Source organism: Prionailurus viverrinus, chromosome A2 (assembly GCF_022837055.1).
Source record: "Prionailurus viverrinus isolate Anna chromosome A2, UM_Priviv_1.0, whole genome shotgun sequence".
Taxonomy (NCBI): Eukaryota; Metazoa; Chordata; class Mammalia; order Carnivora; family Felidae; genus Prionailurus; species Prionailurus viverrinus.
This window is the reverse complement of record NC_062562.1, coordinates 140606281-140633533: the sequence shown is the minus strand read 5'-3', so window position 1 is coordinate 140633533 and position 27253 is coordinate 140606281. Positions and strand designations below refer to the sequence as shown.

At 36.7% G+C, this 27253-nt stretch overlaps 1 protein-coding gene across 8 annotated transcripts in view; it reads left to right on the top strand.

Annotated features, from left to right (window-relative positions):
• The window catches only part of CADPS2 (calcium dependent secretion activator 2), a 540052-nt gene that overhangs the window by 204582 nt on the left and 308217 nt on the right, over positions 1-27253 (top strand). For all 8 annotated transcript variants that reach the window (XM_047839630.1, XM_047839625.1, XM_047839616.1 and 5 more), the window contains exons 4-6: positions 13697-13777; positions 20296-20532; positions 25851-25972. In XM_047839630.1, coding sequence (XP_047695586.1) covers positions 13697-13777; positions 20296-20532; positions 25851-25972 — 440 coding nt within the window. The remainder of the gene's footprint in view (positions 1-13696; positions 13778-20295; positions 20533-25850; positions 25973-27253) is intronic.

Here is a 27253-nt window from a genome sequence, read left to right as displayed (position 1 = left end):
CTATTTATTACAAACTTCTAGGAAGGCCTCTGTTATTAAATGTTGAAAATGATGTTCTTTTCTGTTTGAGTGTTTTCTTGATTCTGATGTGAAGGTCTCCAGATTAACAAGGCTTACATCTCAGTCTGTGAATCCTCATCAGAGGTTTGTGAACTCATTTTGTACATGGTATGATAAGAGCAATAGTGTTTGAAAATTAGAAACAGGCTCACTACCCTATTTTTGAGAAATGAGATGCTACTGTTTTTGTTGCATTGCGTTAGATCCACTGAAAAATACTGCAGTGATAAAAACAACACCACCACTCACTGTGTTTTGCTTATTTTGAGTATTAGTGCCTTTTTACCCTTTTTACGTAGGTCAGCTCCTCCCTCTCCATTCTGTCTCACTATAGCCCAGGGCAAACTGATGAATCTGAGACTCCTGAGACACAACAGGTTCAAAATGCCATTTGTTTGCATCCCAAACACGATTCTTCTTTTATTTGTGTCAGCTTTCTGACTCATAACCATCGGTCCTTCTATGTCTTCCCAGCCCAATTACCTGCACTGCTGCTTTCTCCATAATGCTGTATCATCTCTCTTATTTATTAAGAAATTTATTATCAAATTGGTTTCCATACAACACCCAGTGCTCATCCCAACAGGTGTCCTCCTCAATACCCATCACCCACACACCCCACCCTCCCACCCCCCATAAGCCCTCAGTTCTCAGTTTTTAGGAGTCTCTTATGTTTTGGCTCCCTCCCTCTCTAACCACATTTTTTTCCCTTCCCCTCCCCCATGGTCTTCTGTTCAGTTTCTCAGGATCCACATAAGAGTGAACACATGGAATCTGTCCTTCTCTGTATGACTTATTTCACTTAGCGTAACACTCTCCAGTTCCATCCACGTTGCTACAAAAGGCCATATTTTATTCTTTCTCATTGCCAAGTAGTATTCCATTGTGTATATAAACCACAATTTCTTTATCCATTCATCAGTGGATGGACATTTAGGCTCTTTCCATAATTTAGCTATTGTAGAGAGTGCTGCCATAAACATTGGGGTACAAGTGCCCCTATGCATCAGCACTCCTCGATCCCTTGGGTAAATTCCTAGCAGTGCTACTGCTGGGTCATAGGGTAGGTCTATTTTTAATTTTTTGAGGAACCTCCATACTGTTTTCCAGAGTGGCTGCACCAGTTTGCATTCCCACCAACAGTGCAAGAGGGTTCCCGTTTCTCCACATCCTCGCCAGCATCTATAGTCTCCTGATTTGTTCATTTTGGCCACTCTGACTGGCGTGAGGTGATATCTGAGTGTGGTTTTGATTTGTATTTCCCTGATGAGCGATGTTGAGCATCTTTTCATGTGCCTGTTGGCCACCTGGATGCCTTCTTTAGAGAAGTGTCTATTCATGTTTGCTGCCCATTTCTTCACTTGATTATTTGTTTTTCGGGTGTGGAGTTTGGTGAGTTCTTTATAGATTTTGGATACTAGCCCTTTGATATGTCATTTGCAAATATCTTTTCCCTTTCCATTGGTTGCCTTTTAGTTCTGTTGATTGTTTCCTTTGCAGTGCAGAAGCTTTTTATCTTCATGAGGTCCCCATAGTTCATTTTTGCTTTTAATTCCCTTGGCTTTGGGGATGTGTCAAGTAAGAAATTGCTGTGGCTGAGGTCAGAGAGGTTTTTCCCTGCTTTCTCCTCTAGGGTTTTGATGGTTTCCTGTCTCACATTCAGGTCCTTTATCTATTTTGAGTTTGTTTTTGTGAATGGTGTAAGAAAGTGGTCTAGTTTCATCCTTCTGCATGTTGTCCAGTTCTCCCAGCACCATTTGTTAAAGAGTCATCTCTCTTATTTCCATGGTCATTGCCCTCGCTCCAGACTTCACTTATGAGCACAGCATATGGAGCACGGCAGTAATTTAACTGCTTCCCCCTCCCAACCTTAATGTATTTTTGTTGCCAGATTAGTATTATTGGAGCACCATCCCATTCTCATCATAACCCAACTATGAATAGGAAAGAAAAAAAAATGCTCCTCTCTGTCAACAGAATGAAGCTAACACCACCTCAGTGTTCAATCTGGCTCCCACGTGCCTTGCTTATGTTATTTCCCATGTAACAAATCTTTACATACCCTGTGTTCCATGTAAATTGAATCGCTCCCTGTATTTTCTTATATTTTAATTTTGTCTCCTAATATTCTCTTCACTTCAAATTCCGTATTCTTCAAGACGCAAGAGAAGGCCCACTTGCATGAAGATTTCCCTGCTCCTGTCCCCATTTTTCTTAAATACTGGGAGAGGACCCCCCAAAAATGAGAAATTTACAATTCCTTATCATTACCCAAAAGCCTACCATATTCTACTTTGCATTATATTTATATATGCCTCTTCTACTTCATTGAATATGGGATATTGAATCTTTGTATCATTAATTTGACAATATTTAATGTGCTTCCTATTGTGGGTACTCCTGGATAGAGCGAATGACAGAAAGAATGGAAATTGAGTGTGAGGTAGTTAAGTTGAACCCTGCACTCAAACTGCCCTGCCCCTTATTAACTGTGTGACCTTGACCCTGGATAATTGCTTAAAGCAGTCTGTGCTTCAGATTTTTCATCACTAAAATGGGATAAAGTTATCACCTATCCCATAGGGTTGCTTTGAGGCTTAAATGCCATCATGTTTATAAAAACATAGAAGAGTTTCTTATATGTCATAAGTGCTGTATAAATTTAGTTTTTATTAATCTTGATGAAGCTGGAGTTCTAATGTACTGGGACAAAGTTTTCTAATATCCTTCATTAGTGTCTGTTACTTAATATTAAACTCTCTCAATTTCCGCATTATTTAATTATTAATGTGAATGTACACTCAACTATTGAAGTGAACATAGTTAGTAGTTGCTTGAAAGTATTAACATGTTACTCTTGTCTGGAAGATAAAATGTTAATATAAATGAAATACTGAAGATTCTATGATATTTCAAATTTTGCCACCTACCATTTTAGAGAATATGCATGCATTGTCTTCAGGCTATTGAAGTCTCATGGTTTTTAGATTTGAGGTTAAATTCTTATGTTCTTGCTTTTGAACACTTTGATCCATTATTTAATACAGTTCAGTTCACATAGGGTAATCTTATATGTAATTAACTCATTCATCTTTCCCCTACTTCTTTAGCATTCAAATGAAAGTGTGGTTTGGGAAATGATCTTTCTTAGTTTTATTGAAAAATAATTGACCTATGTCTTTGTATAAGTTTAAAATGTACAGCATGATTGTTTGGTTCACGTATATTGTGAAATGATTACCACACTGGTTTAACCAAGTTCTGTCTTCTCCTATAGATACAATAAAAAGAAAACGGAACTTTTTTTTCCCTTGTGATGATAACTCTTAGCTTTTCCTATATATCCTGCAGCAGTCCTAGCTATATTCCTCATGCTGTACAGTATATCCTTAGTGCTTATTTATGTTATAACTGGAAGTTTGGGCTTTTTGACCACCTTCAGTTTCCTTCCCTCCCAACCCCCTCTGCCTTTGGTGACCACAGTTCTGATCTCTGAGTTTTGTTTTTTCAATTAGAAAAAAATTTTTTTTAGATTGCACACAAGCAATCCTACAGTATTTACTTTTCTATGACTTACTCTACTTAGCATAATGCCTTCAGGTTCGATACATGTTATTGCAAATGGTAGGATTTCTTCTCCTTTATGGGTGAATAATATTCCATTGTATATATACACTACAACTTCTTGATCCATTCATCCATCGATGGGCATTTAGGTTGTTTCCATGTCTTGGCTATTGTAAATAATGCTGCTACGAACATGGTGCAGATATCTTTTCAAGCTTGTGTTTTCATTTCCTTTGGATATATTCCCAGAAGTGGAATTGCTGGACCATATGGTTGTTGTATTTTTAATTTTGTGAGAATCCTCCATACTGTTTTCCATAGTGACGGCACCAAATTATAGTCCCACCAACAGTGCACACAGGTTCCCTCTTCTCCACATCCACGCCAGCATTTGTTATCTCTTGTCATTTTGATGATGGCTATTCTAACAGGCATAAGGTGACATTTTTGTGGTTTTCATTTGCATTTCCCTAGTGACTTATCAAGTTAGGTGTATTTTCATGTACCTGTTGGTCTTTCATATATCTTCTTTGGAGAAATATCTATTCAGGTCCTTTGCTCATTTTTTAAATTGTGGTGTTTTGTTTTTGTTTTGATTTGTATGAATTCTTTATGTGTTTTGGATACTAACTTCTTTTAAGATGTATGGTTTGAAAATATTTTTTCATTCCATGGGTTTTCTTTTCACTGTTGGTTTCTTTTGCTGAGCAGAAACTTTTTAGCGTCCTATAGTTAATACTTGTTTATATTTGATTTTGTTGCATTTGCTTTCAGTATTGTATATAAAAGCAAATAAATCAGTACCAAGACCCCAGTCAAGGAGCTTTATTCCTTTGTTCTAGGATTTTCACGGTTTCAGGTTTTATATTTAAGCCTTTAATCCATTTGAGTTAAATATTGTGAGGGGTGGAAGATATGGGTCCAGTTTCATTCTCTTACATATGAATACCTAATTATCCCAGCATGATTTATTAAAGAGATTGTCTTTTCTCCATTGAGCATTCTTGGCTCCTTTGTCAAATATTAGTTGATTATACATTGTTGGGTTTATTTCTGGGCTCTGGACCTGTTCTATTCATCTTTGTGTGTTTTCATGTCCATGCCTTACTGTTTTTGACGACTGTAACTTTATAGTATAGGTTGAAATTAGGAAGTGTGATGCCTCCTGCTTTTGTTCTTTCTCAGGATTTCTTTGGCTTTTCAGGATTTTTTGTGGTTCCATGTAAATTTTAGGCATATTTTTTCTACTTCTATAAAAAAGAAATGCCATTGGAATCTTTATAGGGTCTTCCAGGCTATGAACATGGGAAACCTTTCCATTTATATGTGTTTTCTTTGATTTCCTCAATTTTATTTACCAATATCTTGTAGTTTTCAGAGTAGAGATCTTTGACCTCCTTAGTAAAATTTATGCTTAAGTATTTTGTTTTTGATGCTATTGTAAATGGCATTTTAAAATTTCTTTTTGAGAAAATTCATTGTTACTGTATAGAAACACTACTGGTTTTTCTATGTTAATTTTGTATCCTATTACTACTAAAGTCATTGATTAGATCTAATAGGTTTTTGGTTGAGTCTTTAGGATTTTCTGTACATCAAACCTTATTCTCTACAAGTAAAGACCATTTTACTTCTTTGCAGTTGTGATACCTTTTATTTCTTTTTTTGTTGCCAGGTTGTTCTAGCTAGGTCTTCTAGTATTATCTTCAATAGTAGTACTGAGGGTAGGTGCCCCTGTGTTACTCCTCATCTTAGAGGGAAAGCTTTTAATATTTCACCATTGAGTATGTTGTTAGCTAGGGGCTTATTATGTTGAAATAAGTATGTTCTTTCTTCCTTCTGGGAAATGCATTTTTAAGACTCTTAGAACTGTTCTACAAGGACCCATGGCAGAACTGCTATTTCTGAGTCAGGTTTTTTATACATAATCTATACAATAGATACAAGGGAATTCTTTCAATGCTTTGCCTCTAGCACATGTGATGTTACCTGAATCATACATAACATCGTATATGCAAGTGTCTCTTTTGAGAGTATGGGAATAACTTCATTTTCTTACTATATTCTTTTTGTTGTATGACATTACAAAGAGAGTTTACCATGTTGTTGGCTGATTCCCAGTGACCAAGAAAAAGAGAGGAAAGAGGTTTTGGTTTTTTCAGGGGGATTGACTCACAGAAGATGGGTCAGCTTGGAGGGAATGTCTTGGACATTCTTTGTATTTGAATTAAAATTTACACTAGTTCTTTGAATTCCCCTATTCGAGATGGAGTTGTTTTACCCCTTTGGGTAGGCTGGGCTGACAAGAGGCATACATTGCAGGCTGAGGTAGTGGTCATAAATATCTGAAGTTCAACAATAATAGGAAACTATGAAAGATATGTCATGAGATAATACCTGCTTTATTATTAAATGATTGGTAAGGTAATCTCAGATTTTAAGATTGATCAGGACAGTGAAGGTAGGTAAGAGAAATGTTGCTGGCAGAAGAAAGAAACACAAGCAAAATGCATGACTGGGAAAATGTAACATGTTCAGTAAACACTAAACAAACTGACTTGTATAGATAATGGAATTATCCAAGAGCTTAAAAATATAGATTGGTACAAAATTTGGGAGGACCTTAATACTAACCTGAGGTGTTTGGGTATCATTCTCTCTATTCATATTGATTTATTTAGTCCTTTCTCTCCTTTCCTCATCTCTCTTCCTCCCTCTGAGACTGTAGCGTGATCAAGGGTAGTGGGAATTCTATGTAGAAATAGGAAGCTATGTTGAAGAGTGGATGATAAAGAACAGATTGTTTTTTTGAAATTTTAACTTATTTTTTTAATTTACATCCGAGTTAGCATATAATGCAGTAATGATTTTAGGAGTAAGTTCCATTGATTCATCCCATATGTATAACACCCAGTGTTCATCCCAACAAGTGGCTTCCTTAATGCCCCTTACCCATTTAGCCCATCTCCCCATCCACAACCCCTCCAGCAACCCTCAGTTCTCTGTATTTAAGAGTCTCTTATGTTTTGTCTCCTTCCTTGTTTTTATATTAGTTTTGCTTCCATTCCCTTATGTTCATCTGTTTTGTATCTTAAAATCCACATAATGAGTGAAGTCATATGATATTTGTCTTTCTCTGACTAATTTTGTTTAGCATAATACACTCTAGTTCCATCCATTTGTTGGAAATGGCAAGATTTCATTCTTTTTGATTGGCGAGTAATTCTGCATTGTATACATATACGACATGTTCTTTATTCATCTGTTGATGAACATTTGGCCTCTTTCCATACTTTGGCTATTGTTGATAGCACTGCTGTAAACATTGGGGTGCATGTGCCCTTTCGAAACAGCACAAGAACAGGTTTAGTTTTAGCTTGAGGACTTTGTGGGTGCCTAAAAAGAAAGGCCTTGCCTTCAGCTGGAGAGCTGAAACTCAGGGGAAAGGCCAGTGGTATGTACTGACTAATGATACTGTTTTGAGAAGTAACTGGAGATACTCTGATATCTAGAATAGCCAAGAACGTGTGTGTGTGTGTGTGTGTGTGTGTGTGTGTGTGTGTGTGTGTGTGTGTGTGTGTGTGTGTGTAGGCATGAGGAGGTGGGGAGGCAGCACAGAAAACAGAAGTAGTAGGTAGAGTTAGGTGCTATCTTTATGATAAATCTGTGGTTCAAGTAATAATAAAAATTAACACGATTTATAGATCAAGTAAATTAACACCTAAAGCTTTTTGATGAGTGGTTTTAGGTTCTGTTGCAAAATCCATGTATATTTGATAGTGTCAAGTAAACACTGGGCTACTAGAAAATTACGTGATAAAGTGTTGAAGTGTTTTTTTGGAATCCGTGTTAGGTTTGTACTGCTTACTTCTCATGATGTATTATGTATAAATCACTGGATTTATAGATAATATAAATACAGTGGACCAGCATATGGATTAATCTTAGGGAAAACACGAAGTTTATATAACAAATCCTAGTCTCCTTGCATTTTTCATACTAAAGCATAAGGATGAATATTGCAAGAAAATAACAATATAATTTGAAAAGAGGTATGCCATAATTGGAGTATGGAGTTGGAGAGAATACTAATTTCTTCAGTGGGAGAAAAGACATGATTGAGTAAGGTTGGCACACACAAAGGCATCATTATGGGAAAACAGCTATTCCCCTTTTTAGTGATTGACAGTGTTAATACAGTTATCCTGGTTCTAGAAAATAGATTGATAGGAGAGGGTAATGATGCTAAACAGCGCTGTGAAAAGTGCTTTTTATAAATGATCTTTTTTTTAAAGATGAGCAAATTTAATGAACTCAAATGTTTGATATTTATAGTTTTTAAACCATTGAAAGAATATCACAAGTTGTAAAATGAAGGTGTTAGATGGAACTTGGTAAAGTTATTTTATTGCTGTTTATTACAGTTTGTGAAAATTTTAGACTTGGACACCACATAGGCTTTGGGTCCTCCTGAGGCCTTTCTGCAAAGGGAGATGTGCTGATCCCTGAGATCTCTTTTCAGAACTGTTTCCAAGGACATGAGGGGAATGTGGCAAAGACAGCCTAGGGTTAGAGATTTGTAAGTCAAGACCAAAATAGACTGCTGCATCAGGTCAGCATTTTCTCCTCCACCTTTTACTATTTCCATCTTCACGAATCCATCCTGTTACTAATCAACCAGGAAACACATCTCTCTCATTACTGAATTCTTACAGCACCTGGTCAGTAACTTTCTTGTGGCAATTCTGTTCTGTGTACTATTTTTACTGTTTTCGACATAAAGTGTGAACTTCTGGAAGGCCCTTACTTCTGTAGGTACTGATGAGCTTTCATAGTGGTTGCTATATGGTAGGTGTAGGAAAGGTAAATAGAGTTGGTAAAGTAACTGTGGACCATTGCCAACACTATTGAGAGTCTGTGTCTTAGCATCCCTTTACAAAGATTTAACAAATCTCTGTAAGAGTAAGGTTGATGATGTGTAGGTCTGAGGTGACCATTTCCCATGGTTTATTTTTTAAAACCCATATAGCCTCTTCTAGGATATAGAAGCTTCTAGAAAGATGATGTCCTTACAGAGTTGTTCTTTACTTTGTTTGAGTTAGGGAGTTGCCACCCCTTTGAGTAAGGTATGAAAGTCAAGCCGTTCCCCAAGGGGAAAAAAAAATGCATAACTCTACAAAATTTTGCTCACAACTTGAGTAATTCAGACCCCCCAAAGGTCCAGGTTAAGAATTCCCTAGCCTAGAGAATTTTAATTAAGGAAATTATAATCCCTGTGTAAAAACAAGAGGAAAATAAAAATTCACTTTCTGTATTAAATATTAAGCTAGTGAAATATTTTCATCGTTGGAGTGGTCACTGATTTTTGAATATGGTAATTGATTTTGAAATGGTATCGAAATTGATAATTTTCAATTAATCATGGAAAATGCTTTGTATAGTGGATAGTAGAGGCATTGCAGGGAATAAGGCTACATTTGGGCACCTGTCATGGTCAGGGTTGATTGACCCTTTTGAAAAGACCTGAAAGATCTTCTGTCCCAGAGGATTCTGAATGTGGAAACAGTAATTTCTGTGTAATGAATAGGAGGAAACTAAAAGTACATTTCCTGTACTAAATATTTGCCATTCCAGAAACATCTCTTGATAATTGAAATTGATAATTTTCAATTAATAATTGAAAATGCTCTGTGTAGTGGATACTAGGGGCATTACAGAGAATAAAGATACATTTGGGCATCTGTTATGGTCAGGGTTGAATAACTCCCTTTAAAAGACTGGGAAAATATTCTGTGCCAGGAAAGGACACCTGTGAGTTAAGTCATCTATTGTCAAAAAGTGTTGAAATCAAGAATTTAAAAGAAAATGAAGTTTAAAAATGAAGTTGCCCTTGTGGAATGAAACTTATGTCTAGTCCCTACCATGAATTCCAGAGTCTGCATATCCCCATTTTATCTCATACCCCAAATCAGGCATTAGAGACAGATGTGTTTCCCAGCATTTAATTTTTTTCTTTTATTATTTTAACATTTCTTTGTTTTGAGAGAGAGTAAGAATCCCAAGCAAGCTCTGTGCTTTCAGGACACAGCCCAATGTGGGGCTCAATCTCAAGAACCGTGAGTTCATGACCTGAGCCATAATCAAGAGTTGGATGCTCAACCGACTGAGCCACCCAGGTACTCTGGTGTTACCAAGCATTTTATTTTATTTTAATTTTTCTTAATGTTTATTTTTGAGAGAGCGCATGCACACGCACACAGTGGGGAAGGGGCAAAGAGAGAGGGAGACGTGGAATCTGAAGCAGGCTCCAGACTGTGAGCTGTCAGCAAAGAGCCTAGCACAGGGCTCGAACCCATGAACCGTGAGATCATGACCTGAGCTGAAGTTGGACGCTTAACCTACTGAGCCACCCAGGTGCCCCTGTTACCCAGCATTTTAAAATCTGATGTCCCACATCTGTAAACCACCTAACCAGACTTCTCCTTTTTTTCTATTTTTATTTTTTGAGAAGGGGGTGGAGGGAGTGGTATAAAAACCCATGTTCTCTTGAGGGTTCAGAAAAGGAAAAGAATTATGTTGACCATAACCATAGGTACAAGTGTTCTGATGAGAGGAGATGTACTTGAAGTGGCTAAGGAAACACTCCACTCCCCAGAAAAGTGGTCCTGGCCAAGAACTCTTGAGTACCTCAATTCTGGTCTGCCTCAACAATGTGATCTAGGTTTCACCCTGCATGGCTCAAGGTTGGGTTGGATGTGGGCCGTGAGACAAAGGGGAAGGTTAAAGATGACACGTAGGCTTTGGGCTTGAGCATTTGTATGACATGGCATTATTCATCAAAGGAGTGATTGGGACAGGCTACTAGAAATCAAGATTGCATTTTGGGCTTACTAGTGCAATGAGCCTTCTCTTCATGCAAACAGAAATGGTAAATAGGCAGCTGGAAGTGTAAATCAAACTCTAATGAAGGATTGGAGCTAGAAATACATGCTTGGGAGTTGTCAATGAGTAGATGCTATGTAGGGCCATATGCTTTGAGGAAAGAACTCAGGTGGTGAACTTGAAGATTTAAGAGGTCTGAGACCCCCCATCTACTGTTGACAAATGTTAACCTCATAAGAGGCCATGTCCAATTTCATAATGGAAAGTAAAAGAAAACCCATATGCCTTTTTAGAATTTATTTTTAGACATTGTGAAAAGAGGTGCATTATTATTAAAACCAACTGCAGGTTCCCTGGAGGGAAATGGGTCTGGTTATAAAAGGGCAACTTATGATGTTAAAACTCTTCACTGTTTTGACTGGCGGTGGTGAACCTGTGAATCTAGATAAATAATTGGTTAAGACGAATAAGCATAAAACTGAGAAACTCTGGATAAGATGGATGATTATATCAAAGTCAATATCCTGGTTGTGCTAGAATAGTTTTGTATGATGGTGCCATTGGGGGAATATGGGCAGTGGGTGTATCTATTTCTTATAACTACATGTGAAACTAATTTCAATTAAGTCAACTTTTAAGAAAATATTTATAAAAATTACATAAGCTTTCAATGAATTTGAAAACAAAGGCAATACTCAGAAGAAAACAAAACGCATGGGACATTAACATTCTTACATGTAAAAATAAAAAAAGCTAACCAACTGATCTACTTCCTTCAATTGTATTTAGTATTACATGACACAAAGATAAGAATTTATTGGTTGTTTTTATTAGCTTTTCCTCTCTTTTGTTAATGTGTTTGGAATTATGCTGTTCTATTTTCACCAAATGACACCAGTAGTCACAAAAATTAGTGTTCGGTCTCTGAAAATTTATTAAGGAAGAGAAAGCTATTCAAAGGTCGTTTGGTACAGCAGCGCTCTGCTTTTGTCTGCCTACGTTGTTTCAGAAAAAGCACTTAAGGTATTAATATTTTTTAGAAGTAGCAGAAAACTGGCTCTTGCAGTGATCATTCTTGCAAAACCCAGAAGTAAGTCAAATAATCCACTTAAAATTAGGGGCTGTTAAGAAGATAAGAATATTTGAAGACGTTAAATAGTGTTTTGTGATTGAGTTTGAAGGAGAACTATGACCTTTTATTTTAAGATGTTAAATACTGTGTCTTAGTGGAACTAGAACTCTTTACATGCAGGTAATCATTTCATTTCAGTTTTCTGTGGAAACATACTGATTAGCATTTAAGCAAAAATCGGAACATTTTCCGTGTTAAGTTTAACGTATTTGAAGTATTATAGTTACAAGTTCTTACACATAATTTTTGCTTTTAGGACCTTGATTTCCATTACCTAGAACAGACATACCATGTATTCTTTAACAGTTTTGTTAGTTTTTAATGTAGATTATTTTGACTTTGGACACAGTGAAGAGAAACTGTTTGACTTTGCCTCCTATTAACTGTATTTGTTTTGAGATGACATGGAAAATTGTCTACCAACAATTTAGTTTAAGAAAATCTTGGCTATTTTTAAACTTGTCTTTTAAAAGAATTTGATCTTTTAAATGAACTTGGAAACATGTTTTTTGGAAAGTAACCCCAGATCTCTCTTTCTAATGAATAAATAATAGACTTCCTATGTCCCTCTAACCTGTTGTTAGTGCCGGAAACAGAGTGATCTTTCCAAAATCCTGTTTAAAACCTCTCAGTGAATTCTCATTGCTGTAGGAACCAACTCCAGACTCCCTAATGTGGCTGTGAATAGTAGTTTATGAAGTAGCTGGTCTCTCTCCAGCCCCATTTTCCATGTATCTTCCCCTGCCTGCCCCCCCATCCCATTACCAAGATTATTAATCTCACCTCCAAACTTTTGATGCCCTCTTAGTGAAACATCTTCCCCTTTTCTTGACTCTTTATATTTGCCCCGACACCACCATCCTGTTGACCTGCATTGCCCCCACTCCTCTTTTTCAGGCATTATTTTTTTCTTTTTTAAGGCCGTGTTAAAGCATGTAATCTCGTCCATTTGTAGTTCTTCAGCAAATAGAATACATCTCTATTTTCCTAGGCATTTAATGTGGTACTCAATACTAATGCAGTCTTTAGGTGGGCCTTTACTATAATACAGTTGTATTGTGTGGTCCTGTTTTCTTAATGAGGGAAGTAGGAAAGGGGAAGGAATTAAAGTTGAGAGAAACATCTGTAGCCCACCCAGTGCATCCCCCACTGCGCATGGCTCATAGGACCTCCGCAGTTTAGCAGTTTTTATAATGAACTAATAAAAGAAATTGATTATGAATAATTCAGGAGAAGGGAATCATGAGGAAAAGTTAAAAGAAAATCTATAAGAAAAGGGTTATTTCACTGGATAAGTGAAAGTAATTTTCTGTGTAAATATCTTTAAAAAACAATGACCACGTGCTTTTCTTGCTTTCAATCAAATTTAGTACAAGAGAATGGAATTCTAATGTGGTGCCAGTCTGTGAAGAGTAGAAGGGTTTCCTGGCAGTATAAGTCTGTTGAAAGCTAGAATGAGGAGAATATGAAAACTTAAAGGGTAGGAAGTTCTATCAGTCAATCAAATGCTACTTTTATAGTTTAGCACTAATGCACAAACTTGTTATAAAACTGACGAAGAAGTAAAACATTACTCAGTATCTCACCATCCAGAAATACACTGTGGAAATTTGAAAGAACAAGACAAGAGACTCGTCTATCTGGAACTACTTAGGAACTGACCTTCAAGAAGATAGAAGGATGGACTGAATAAGCCTAACAACCATTTAACCAATTTAATATAACTTCAAGGAAACAGCTTACTGGACACGTTGGGCAAAGAATGATTATGGTTATATTTTTGGTAAACTGAGCTATGATTCTTAGCAATTGAATAACTTTTATAGCAACTGAATAACTTTTTTAGCAATCGGATAATTTTTTTGTGAACAAAACTAAAATGAAAGGTGCCCAAGAAATTTAATTGGACTGCTGACCTAATTAAACATTGTTCTGTGTTCTCAATAGGTAACTGAGAGAATTTATTAAAAACAAAAATCGAGTCTTTAAATCTTCACTTTAAACTGTAGGTCACTGCCGTTAAGTAATCACATATGTGTAATTTCTGTCTTAAAGCTGGACAATGCAGATGAGCAAGCTGCTCAGATCAGAAGGGAACTTGATGGTCGTTTGCAGCTGGCAGAGAAGATGGCAAAGGTAAATGGTTAACTTTGACACACTGTGCCACACTTCTTTGTATGTAGATTTCTGTGAGCTGAAAAAGTTTTGTATAGATAAATGCAGCATAATTTTTATCATTTTCTTCTCTGTGTGCATGTTTCTTAAGCCCAAATATCTGAATGCATATTGTCTGAATGGGGCATATTATCTATTTTACAGATCCTTCCTTATACATAGGACATATTTAAGTTCAGTAACTTTTGTAGATTAAAGCCACGCCTGATTTTCTCAAACTGACAGATTTAAAAGAATTTTAATATTGCACTAAACATAATATAATCAGGGAGTAAAATATTGTCCCTGTGAAATATGTGAAATCACATATTCTAAAGTATTCAGCACGGTGATTGGCACATAGTGGAGTCAACTAATATTTGAATGGATGAAAGATACAGCTTGAAGTTTCTTGTAAAAAGTCTCTGTGTATTTAATGTTTTATTTTGTGCAATCACTGTGTTTCTCTGTAATAGGAATAAATTTCTTAAAAAAAATTTTTTTTTGATGTTTGTTTATTTTTGAGAGAGACAGAGACAGAATGCGAGTGGGTTAGGGACAGAGAGAGAGGGAGACACAGAAACCGAAACAGGCTCCAGGCTCTAAGCTGTCAGCACAGAGCCTGACGCAGGGCTCGAACTTGTGACCACAAGATCATGACCTGAGCCAAAGTCGGCTGCTCAACTGCCTGAGCCACCCAGGCACCCCTGTAATGGAAATAAATTTCAAACAAAAACCTTGAATTTCTTCTTAAGACTTTAAAGATCATGGAACTTCATTATCTGCCTCATTCTTTAGTATAGTTGATGCATTAATTTATTAGTGGTAAGGGAAAATTTAGTCTTTACCAATAGACTTGAGGCTATAGTGCTCTTGATCTGAGACTATGATTTTTTTCCCTTTTTTCTGCTAAGCAAAACTTTGAATATTTGGTGGTAGACTCTTCCTTTCCCTCCCTCCATCTTTCGGATGACTCCTCCCTATTGAGGGAATATTACTCATTTCTTTAAAATTTATAATGTGTACAGTATACAGATAGTTGACAGCTCAGTGAATATGTGTGTATATATACACACATATATATATATACACTGTGCGACCACCTCCCAAATTAAGATAGTGAACTTTTCCAGCACTAGAGAAGACACATCCTGTGCTGATTTTAACAATTTAAATGCGTTTGTTTTTGCAAAGACAAATATATTTGTGAATAATGTATAAGTTTTAAGAACACTAATACTGTGTTTATTTAAAAGTCTGTTAAACTAAAAAGTAGGGAAGTTGTTGAGAAATCGGAGATAAATAGAAAAGTAGAGAAAATTGAGAGAAATCCGGGTAGCAGAGAGGAGAGTAAGTTGTGAGAACCAAGTCAGAGATAGACGAGGAAGTATCTGCAGATGAATGAAAACATAGGATGGTGTGAGTTGGGAGCTAGAGAGTTATATTCATCCAAAGGGCAGTGGTTATAGGGCAGCATGCCTTGTTACTATGGTCTGGATATCTGGAGAGGCACTGCATCATCCCAGAGATAAAAATGTCAGATTCATAGCCTGGAAGTCAAGTTAGATTAAGACGATTAGAAGCTTTAGAGAAGAAAATACTTTCCCCAAAACCCTCAGCTGAATTGGAAACTGGCTGGAAAGACCTTTGCTTTTCTAGAAGACCCGAGGCTGGGAGAGAATCCAGAGAGATCTTCCAGACCCTGTGGGGAAGGACCCTGGAGCTGAGAGCTGCATTTGTAGATTGCCTAGGTGTATGTAGATTGTACCTGAGACTTCGCACATTGTCATGAGTTGGATTTGCTTCTGTAAGGGCCTGGCCAAAGATGTGATGCTTTAGAATAAAGTTTAAATGAATTTCTGGAGAGTAATGAAACAGGAGAGCCTTGGTGTTTTCTCAAGGCCAGGTCTGGGGAGGAGGATGTGGGTTTATAACCTCTGGACTTGAGAAGGGTCAGTGATGCACCTACAGAGAGTTCTCTTTGATGATACCCTGCTGATGCCATCACAAACATTGATACATTTTAAAAAGTGTGGAGAAGGGCCAGGCACTTGGGTGGCTCAGTTGGTTAAGCAAGTGTCCAATTCTTGATTACAGCTCAGGTCAAGATCTCATGGTTTCTGAGATCAGCCCCATGTCTGCTTGGGATTCTTTCTTACTCTCTCCCTGCCCCCCCATCCCACACTCCCACTGTGCCTCATCTCTCTCTCTCTCTTTAATAATAATCTCTCTCTCTCAAAATAAATAAATAAATAATAATACATATATAAATAAATAAATAAATCTCTCTCTCTCAAAATAAATAAACATTAAAAAATAAAGTGTGGAGAAGGATGTGAAGCCAGTGGGATTGGAAGGGGGGAAAATGCCACCAAAAATAAAATGCCTTTTGGTGAATGTATTGACATAGCAGATAGAACATGTTTAATTGCTTTCTACTTTAATTGCACCAATTATAAGCCATCTTCATAAAATATTCATGGCGCTAATTATAATTACTGACCTTGTTGCATTGTATATCTATAATCTATGAACCCACAATGGCAGATGATACAATGAATCTGTTTTATAGACCAGGATATTGAGATCTAGGGAAGATTATTGATCTCAAGATTACATAACAAATAATGTGCTGGAGGCTGGGCTCAAACCCTGGTCCTTTGACTCCAGAACCTAGTTTGCGCTCTTGGGTGCAACTGCCTGTTCAATCTGATAAATCCAGAAGTGTTGTCCATTAGCTAATCATTGGTAATCAGTAACCCCTCCTACCACACTTCACAATACGATAGAATAACAAGGAAGCCCCAGGGCAGAAATCTGTTTGAAAAGATAGAAATACTGACCTTAATACTTTAGCCAAGGTCTAATTTGGAAGTAGTCGGAAAGGTGTGGACTGAGCCAGAAAAACCTGTAGGCAAATCCATGATTGCCATTTCCTAGATATAGAACATTAGGCAAGTTTGTTTAACTTTTTGGAGCCTGAATTTTTCCATCCGTAAATTCAGTGTTTATTGAACACCTGCTAAAATAGCTATGCAATGTTGTAGGTGCTTAGGATACATCCAGACAAATGTGTGGTTGTCTTGGGATAAAACCAGACAAAAATATATCTGCTATGCCCTAACAGAGCTTGCATTTGAGAGAGCCCCACAATAAGCAATATATGTTCTATATAACTGAATTATGGAGGGTGATCATTTACTGTTTAGAAAATAAAGACAAGGTAGAGTCAGGAGTTTGGAAGGGAGGGAGGGTGCTTAAAATCTCCTGTTAAGTGGTCAGGTTAGGCCAGTTCTTGGCAGTGGTGTCTTTTCGATGACACCAAAAAACTTGGAATCATCTCTGACTCCCTTCTTTTTCTCGTGCTTCATGGCAAATTTATTAGAAAACCCATTTGCATCTGTCTTCAAAGTATTTCTAGAATCTGACAGATGTCTCCATCTTCCACCTACTACTCTGGTCCAGGCTTCATCTAGTGAAGATTAGGAGCACTTAAAAAGTGACTAAATTTGAATACTGTGAATTTTTTTATGGAGCAAACATTTTCACATATATCATGTGTTAGGGCTGCTAATGAGCGAGTGAATTAGGACTTTTAAACCATGGTTTATAAGAGCAACTCACAGTTAAACTAGAGAATAACCCATTTCTGATTCTTTTCTAATTTAACAGATCAAATTTAACATATAGAGTTGCCTGAAGTACCCTTGATTTTGTTTCCAAGAAAGAGGCAACATAAGCGGGCTAAATAAAGTTGATGAAATACTATTAATAAGCCTCTGAGCTTTAAAGCAGGATTGTCTATCTTTTCCCCCAGAGAGAAAAAAAAAAATGAGTATAGTCTATTTCTTGAAAAGTTGGAAAATGCTGATAAAACAGTCACTTCTGGTGATTCCTGCCAGTCTCCTCCTTAAAAAATGATAGTGAGTGAAGTGTTGTTGTTGTTTTTTTTTTGTTTTTTTTTTTTTTTAATTTTTTTTTCGACGTTTATTTATTTTTCGGACAGAGAGAGACAGAGCATGAACGGGGGAGGGGCAGAGAGAGAGGGAGACACAGAATCGGAAACAGGCTCCAGGCTCCAGGCTCTGAGCCATCAGCTCAGAGCCTGATGCGGGGCTCGAACTCACGGACCGCGAGATCGTGACCTGGCTGAAGTCGGACGCTTAACCGACTGCGCCACCCAGGCGCCCCTGAAGTGTTGTTTTTAATGCTAAATAGGAGTAGGATCTTTTATATGGTGATGGTAAGTTTTCCATCAAATAACACCTTAAAAATTTGACAAGAGAAAATTGGTGCATCCAGGCTTTCAAAGAAGGTATTTCTTTTTGCTTTGCTAAAACAAAAATTTTACAAAGGCAAAAATCATGACTCCTACACATATACAATGAACACACAATAAAGGTTTCATTGAGAGCATAATGAACAAGCCAACTAGTTATAGATGAAGTAACCTCAAGAACATACTAGAACTAGGTGGTTTTAGCCAAGGTTAAAATAAGATTCATGGATTAAATCTGAACGTGGTTAATTTCCAATAAAGTTGTAAAGTATAACCTTTGGATTCTCTTATTCACCAGACACACACTATTTGTATCTTTTTCAGACAAAATTCTGTAAGGTTAACATGTAATTTCACTTTTTAAATTTTTTTTTTTTAACGTTCATTTTTGAGAGACAGAATGTGAGTGGGGGAGGGGCAGAGAGAGAGGGAAACAGAATCCAGAGCAGGCTCCAGGCTCTGAGCTGTCAGCACAGAGCCTCCTGTGGGGCTTGAACCCACAAATTGAGAGATCATGACCTGAGCCAAAGTTGGATGCTTAACTGACTGCGCCACCCAGGCGCCCCTGAGACTTTTCATCAATAAACAGTAAACTGAACTTAGTATATTTCCTCAAATGACCCTTGGATGTCCTTTATCCATACAGGACATTGAAAGGACCTTCCCCCCCTCACCCTTTTGCCTTATTTCTAAGTTTTGGAGACTTTTCATAACAACTTTTAAAGTCAGTGCACCAATCTATAAATCTATTTTTATGGCTTATTTTGCTTGTAATTTTGTTTTTCCTTTACATACATTGAGAAACCATTCCAAAACTTTTCTTTTTCACCAAGGGAAGCCAAGGTATTCTGTACCTGACTAGCTATGTGTTTTTCCTGGGATTGCAAACTGACTGTTTTTGGGGTGTCACTTCAAACTATAAAGGAATGTTGAAAGGGTATTTAAGAATCTTACTTACAAACGTTACTTCTGAATGTGGATATTTAATTACTGTGTGATAATACTCAATTTTAATATTGATTATATGTAAATTATGTTAAAAGAAATACGTGAAGGTTGTACTGGGGACAAGAAAAACAGGTGGCCTGGGACTCTGGGACTGATTTGTGAAGTGGTGCCAGGTGTCGCTTTCCATCCCATGAACAAACGAGGGCATGTGAGTCACAGGTTAGGTGCTGGTTGATGGGAGCATTCTGGATGTGTTCCAGTTATCTCAGAGATGAGGGTTCCTTGGGTTAGGCTTTGAATGATGCCAAGGGAAACTGTAAGGAAGGCACTGCTTTTCTAGGGCATTAGGCAGCTGTTTGAAAGGTGGCTGCTTTAGGCTTTCATTCCCAGCCAGTTTTGTGCAGTAGGTGGATATGGTATGTCATACTTGATACCATTATAAACTCTCTACCTCTAAGGAAAGAGCTAATGCCAATTGTCAAGGGTTAAGGAAGAGCCAGTAGCGGGAGGAAGTCTCATTTTGCTGTTTGTAGTAATAGGAATGGCTATAATCTTCTCTAAGGGCAATTTGGCAGTGTCTGTCAATATTTTTTGGAATACTGATACTTGGAATGTCCTTTTCATCGAGTGAAAGAAACCAAAATCTGATGGCAGAGATAGAAGGATCAAATGTCAGTGCTCATGTGACCAAAAAGAAAATGACTCTTCTAAGTTGATATTATTCTTTTATATGTAGATGTGAAAATTCTAGAAATATCATATTGCTATTTCACATGATTTTTTAATTTGAATGCTTATTTTATAAAAAGGATATCTTCTCAATAATACACATCTGTGGTAAGGGAGAGATTTAAAATGTTTGTTTCCCAACAGGCAAGGCATCCTGTACTGAACATTTTTCTTACCGACCAATTACCCCAAGCATTTCAAAGTTACCAGTGGCTAATTAAGATCGATACACACACTAAAGTTTCTTTCATGTAGGTTTCCAGTTTTTACTTAAGCAAAACCTTATCAAAAATAAAGTTAATGTTGAAAATGTAATTCATCTTGTACCATAATGATTCTGAGTAAGGGATATGAGTAGGGTACTCTTATACATAATCAAAATTGCCAAAGCCTCATGATTTTAAAGCCTGAAGACTCAAGTATTGGGTAGCTGCATTTATACTGAGTATCATAATTTCTGAGAGTCAAATATATACATCATGTGATCTTTTATGATAAAATTGAAATATGTCTTTTGTAACGTTATTTTAAAATTATTTTCAAGGAAAGAAACTTCCCCAAATTCATAGCAAAAGAAATGGAGAACATGTATATAGAAGAGTTGCGATCTTCAGTGAATTTGCTAATGGCCAATTTGGAGAGTCTTCCAGTTTCAAAAGGTGGTCCGGAATTTAAACTACAAAAACTAAAACGTTCACAGAATTCTGCCTTTTTGGACATTGGAGATGAGAATGAGATTCAGCTGTCAAAATCTGACGTAGTGCTGTCATTCACCTTGGAGGTAAGTGTCTTTATCCCATACTCACCTCTGACAGCCTGAATGAGGCTGCAAAATAATTTCTGCTGACCTTCGTGGTAACTCTTTGAATTTAAAGCAGTGTAATATATTTTGAAGAAGTTACATTATTCTTCATTTGCTAGACAATCAGGTTGTGAATGCAGATTAATGCAAATTGCTCTTTAAACCTAACAGTTTTAGGATTAAATAATAAAATGAGTTTTGAGGGAAGTCATCTTGTGCTGGTGTACTAGGCTGGTGTACGTTTATTGATAAAGTTAAACACCAAAGCACTCTTTAAACACATGATTTAAATCTCTAATTTGGGAATTGCTTTCAGGCTTTGGTTTAGCTTTGTTTTTAATCTACCTCACTTGTGTTTTTCTAGCCTCAACTCACACCATCTAGCTTTGAAACACAATATTGGGTGAATATAGATGATAAGTAGTTCTTCCTTTCCAGGATGTCCATTTTTGTTATAGATGATATTTTAAGGACCAGGAACAGATGTGATACATTTAAAATTGTCCTCCTGGAGGCGCATCTGAGTGGCTCAGTTTCAGTGTCTGACTCTTGATTTTGACTCGGGTCATGATCTCACTTGAGCCCTGTGATGGGCTCTGTGCTGATAGTGCTGAACCTACTTGGGATTCTCTCCTTTGCTCTCTGCCCCTTCCCTGCTCATGTGTCTTCTCTCTCCCCCTCCCCCCTTCTCAAAAATAAATACATTGTAAAAAGATAAATAATATGTGTTTCCTGAGACTTCAGAGTTTCATCATTTTTATATAATTCACTGGAAACCAGATACTGATACGGACTCTTATTGCCACAACCACTTGATGTTTTTCATGATTACATTTTTTCATTGCTAATCTGTGTATTTGAGCTAATCCATGTAATATTTTGATGTATTTATACATAAAACAGACACACAATATCAAGGTTAAATTTATAGCTCTCTCAAAAATTAAAACTTCTAACTCCTTCCTTGCATTGTTAAATTGTCACTTTGCTGGTACCCAGTACTGCTATTTGAGTTTGTGGATTGACAGAGAAAAGTACATGGAGTCTTAGGAGGTACCGTTTTAAATTTCCCTGTTGATACTTCTTACTCTCGGCTCGCTTAGGTTGTGGCAGAAAAATGTGTGCTTTTTGTTCTTTCCTCCACCTGTTCAACTCTAAGGTAAATTCAGGCTTCAGGATAAGCCAACTGCCTCTCTCTTTCTTGACTTCCAGGCTAATGATTTCTGTGTAGGTTAACAGATTAAATGTACTATCAGAGTAGAGATAGGTTTTCTTCTGACTCAAGCCTCAGTTCTGGGGTTCCCTAATGATTGTGCCATTAATGCCTTTCTTCTCAGTCTCTTGTCATTACTGGGTTTCTTCTCAATCTCTCCAATATCTTAAAGAGATATTTAAAGGGAAAATACACAGTATCTTACATGTCGAATTTTCTTAGCATACCTGTCTCAGTTTTCCTATTGACCAAGATATAAAGTGCCCAGTTTTTTTTTAAGGCTTTGTATGAAACAAAATGAGTTTATTATAATTTGTAAAGCAGCTTATTTTTGTCCTGTATAAATCTGCCATTATATAAACACGCAGAACTGGAAACAGTTCAGAACGTCATCTCTTTTCTCTATTCTTTAAAAAACTGTAAACAATAGTAAATAATTGGCTCTTACGGACTTTTTCCCTACTTAAAAACAAAATTATGTTCGTGAGTTAGTGTCTGTGTGAAACCATGCGTTGTTCTATGCTTCATCACCAGTGTCTTAAACAGGGCTGAGCATGTAGCAATAAAATGGCATTGGGGGAGAATAGGAGTTAAAACTTCATTTTGTGTGGTCTGAGAAGCTTGTATATTTATAAAATTATTTTGATGTTCTTTATTGCTATGTGTATAAAGGCAGATATTTTCCTTCCTTAGCATAATACAGATCTTTTCCATGATGCCCCCAGTATTATAAATAGGAGATGTGTGTTCAACAGCAAAATGAAATCACATTCAGTGCAAACTACACACACAGTATGTATCCATCAGTCAAGCTTAGAATTGGTCTAGTGAGAAAGGTTTTTTCTAGGAACTGAAGTCTGGGTCGAAAGGGTAAGTGCAGATTTGAAAAACTCATATTTTATCACCCTCTTTAAAATTGCTGCTGACTGCTCTCTTCTCTCACCCCACCCTATTCTGTGTTCAAGCTGAATTTTTGCCACAGCTCTTAACCACCTACTGTATAATTCAGTTATTATGTTTATTATTCATCTGATTTATTCTACTACAATGTAAGCTATGGGAAGTTGAGGTCTTTTGTTTACTGAGGTATCACACGAGCCTAAAACACTGCCTGCTACACAACTAGCTTGATAAATACTGATTGAGTTGGGGACTTTGGTCGTTCAAAAAGCAGCAGTTGGTCACACATGATTACTTTCAGGTCTCTCCATTCATGAAGCCTTCAGTTCAGAGAGAATAGTAAAGCAAGAGACCAGCTAAGCCACAAAACTGTAAGCCATACAATGGGATTTTAAAATTAAATATTCAAATCAGGGGAGGACAACAGATGTTCATCTATGAAGTTGAGTCTGCATGTCGTAAGAGAAGAGGAATGGTTTTCGCTGGCATGAGAACAGTTGGTTTTCACTGGTTTTAGGCTTGCAGACCCTGTGACTTCTTTCTCTGGTATATGTGGTCCCCATATACTGCTCAGCTTTGTTTTCTCAAACTTGCCCACACCCTGATGCCACAGAACTCTGGACAATTCAGAAGCATGTTACCAAGCTTTATATTTTGTACGTGCCTCCCTTCTTTTTGCTTCTAGAATAACTCTGTATATTTTATCTTTATCATATCAGTCACAGAGAGATTGGGGAAGAGAAGATGAAATTTAGACTAGTTTTATTTTCTGTAGTTGCATTGTCAAATCTTGCAGGGAATTGGTAGAAACCGTTACCTAAAATTAGGTTAGTTGATGGTTCATGGGATTCTGGGCTGTCTTTATCATTAATGATTGAGACTAGCTGTATTTTTTTTTTCTCCTTTTGGAAACCAGATCTGCAGAATTGTGTTGTTTTGTGTATATGTATGGATTCCAAACAGAAGTTCCTTCTTTTGAGAGTGGCGATTCTGCAGAATAAAACCTTCCCGGCACAGATGGGAGTATTGTTTTGCAGAGCAGAAAACAGTTTCCTGAGTTATATGCTTCAGGAGGTCCTGTTTACAGTAGCTTGTAGTAGAGGTGACAGAAATAGTGTTAAGCATATGCTTCCTTTCTTCTTTTTTGAACTTTGACTATTAAACACACTGTAGAAAGAGATGCAGTGCAAATAAACCTATTCCCAAATAGGAACTAAAACATTTCTAGATTTATCATGTGTACATGATTCTGTTGCTTCCTATATTTTAAGTGATCTTCCAAAAATTTTATTTAGAAGTCATTGGGGTCAGGGCACCTGGGTGGCTCAGTCGTTTAAGTGTTTTAGCTCAGATCATGATCTCACAGTTAGTGAGTATGAGCCCCTCCATCAGGCTCTATTCTGACAGTGAGGAGCCTGCTTGGAATTCTCTCTTTCCCTCTGCCTCTGCTCTCTCCTGCTCGAGCTCCCTCTCAAATAAACTTAAAAAAAAAAGTTTACAAATGACCAAAAAAAGAAGTCATTAGGGTCATGGTAGTAAGTCCATGTGGAGTTGGCTTTTGATCGATAGGGTTACAGATCTCATTTGTTTTAGTTTCTGCTTAGTTCTAACGAGTTTCAAAATGATTAACAATGAAGCTGATTTATTAAGAATATATACCTTCTTTTGCTTACTTTCCATCAATAAGATGAAGTGCTTTACTTCAACTTCCTTGAATGTATTAGGGAAGCTGTGAAAGATAATTCTGTTATCTATTAGTTCTTAGTCTGTTTTCAGTTAAGTCCTTATTTTTATTCGTGACTTGGTATGCATTTCATTGCAATAAAATGACAAAAGTCTTGATTGAGGAGGAAAATGGTTCAGAGTTTGACCTTTTTTAGTGATTAGTTTCCTATTTTTTTGTGAAAAACAAATTTGGCATTTGTATTTATGAACATAATCCTTCTGTTGTGCTGGAGAGTGAAAGGAAAAATAGTTTTTTTAAGATGGCTTCTTTGAGACCTTTTGCCTCCAGATTCATATCACAATTCATTAAAGGGGTAATGATTTAATAATGCATTAAGTGATCAATATATGATTTTTTAGTGGATATTTTGGTAGCTACTTGGCATGAATGCTGTTTATCTTGTTTGTACAAATACAACACAAGATCAGTAAAGACATGAATGTATATTATGAAAATGCCATTGAATATATTTTATGCAATTTGAGAACTGAGGAAACTTTTGGGTTGCAAGTTTTGGTTGAAAAAGCTATAGCATGTAATATTCAATAATCATATTTTATGTGTATACCCAGTGAAAACATTAGGTTACAGTGTTTTAAAATCAGTAGCCTTTTATATGAGTATAAAAGGCTCACTTGAAAAAAAATTGTTTCCCTTTTTTCCAGGACTTATAGATGCATAAAATAATATCACCTTCTACCCTTTTCCAGTAAACTGCCTTAAATTAGCACATACTTTTAGTGGATGAAGAAGTCCTTTTTTTTCCTTGTGAAGTTAGTAGAAAGATGTTCATTGGCAAGTTAAATTTTCCATATTTCATAATACATACATCTGCTATAATGCATATTCTTCTATAAGTAGTAGTAGTCATCTAAAATAAGTGAATATAGAAAATTCTGATGTCATATATTCATAACAGTGAATTGGTATTATGATGTGTACCACTCATAAATCGTATTCCACTTTATGTGGCACTCAACCTGTACATGTTTTAGCACATTCACTGAGATTTCATTGGTCATTCTGCTTTACCTGATGCAGACTTGCCATCGTTTTTTAAGGATCTGAGTGTATACCTCACTTATTAATTCAGTAGGGCTTATATTTAGAGATTTTAACCTTACTGTAATAGCTGGCAGGAGATATTTCTTCAATATCCAATATTTCTTCAATTTCTTCAAAATTTATTCAATTTCTTCAATATTCTTCAACTCCAATATTGAAGAAATCTTGAACATTCTTCAGAATATTGAACATTCAGAAATATTGAACATTCTTCAGAATGTTATTTACTTTACCTTTCATGAATACAGGTGGATTCTAAGGAAGAAAAAATACCATTGGTGTTACCAGATAATTTATTCAATTGGTCATTCTAATTGTAGTCAATGCTGCTATCTCTGTATATTGCTAAAGGCTGCCAACTTGATGTATCATTTAAATTTTTTTTATCTTTAGATTGTCATCATGGAAGTTCAAGGTTTGAAGTCTGTTGCTCCCAATCGAATTGTTTATTGTACAATGGAAGTGGAAGGAGGAGAAAAACTGCAGACAGACCAGGCTGAAGCCTCAAGGCCACAGTAAGGCACTTAAAAAAAAAAAAATTCTCCCCTTCCAAAGAAACCCGGTTTGTTTATTTGCAGCATTGTGTGGTTTTATACTCTGAAACTGTTATTTGGCCAGGCTTGTCTGAACTGTGCTAGAATTATCGTATGCCTTTCTAGATAAGGATGCCATAAATAGAACTGTAGCAGAATCCCTGTGTAGTACGAACAGAAAATCTAACATGCAAATGAGAAGCGAATTATTAGGCAATTAAATGTTGGTAAGTCATTTAAAAGGGAAACATGCATTATATGTTATTTAGAAGGTAGTGCTTGATCCTATTTCAGTTTCTAGAATTGTAACTTAATAGCTTTTCAATTTCCATATATTATAACACTTATGTTGAGGTAGCTACAATTTGGCACAATGTCTTAGAATACTTAGGGAATAGGCTTTAGGTAGAGAAGCAGTTAATGACAACCATACAGTAATCAGAGAAGCTAAAGCTGTTTTCTGCTGGCAGTTTTATGTTTCAGATTGTGGAAATGAGTTTAATTAAGTTTGGAAGATGTTCTTTTTAACTGACTGAAACTTGGGAAACATCACAGTCTCTGGTAGAAATAACCAGGCTAGTCTGAGGAATTTGAGTGAAAATTGCCTGGCTTTCATTTGTACACTGCCTATAGAAAAGGAATTTGTTTTTCCTTCCTCAGGATTTAGGATTTTTGTCTTATCACAGCATGATGATGGGACTAATCATACAGGAGACATCAGTTCAGATCCTGGCTAGGCACTGGTTAGATAGTGGTAAATAAAACCTTTCGTTCTCTGTAGGGCAGGCACAGTTTAAGGTAGAGACACAAGTTGACATGTAACAGGACAGATGTGCACAGGGTATTATGAGATGGAGGAAGAAGCAAGTTGCAGCTTCTCACCCTGCCTTACAAAAAGCCATACAGGTCTGCCCCTAGCCCGCCCCTCATTACCTCTGGGACCTCACCTTGACCCTCGGTTTCCCTGGTCAATTACTGGACTTCATGCAGTTCCTTCAACATCTCAGCCTGTTACCATTGCACTTGCTTTTTCCCTCTGCCTGCCTGCTTTCTTACCTTTGTATGGCTGGATCCTTGATACTAAGAATCTTAACACAAACTTCACTTGCTGGGAAGATCTTTTAGATAACCCAATATGGAGCAGATATCTTCTGGCTCATTTTAATTTTTAGACCAATGTGTTTCTCATCTGTTCATTTGGTATTGTTTTCCCTTGAGAAAGGGGAAGCTATCTTGTCCTATTTGATCTTCTAGTACCTGGTA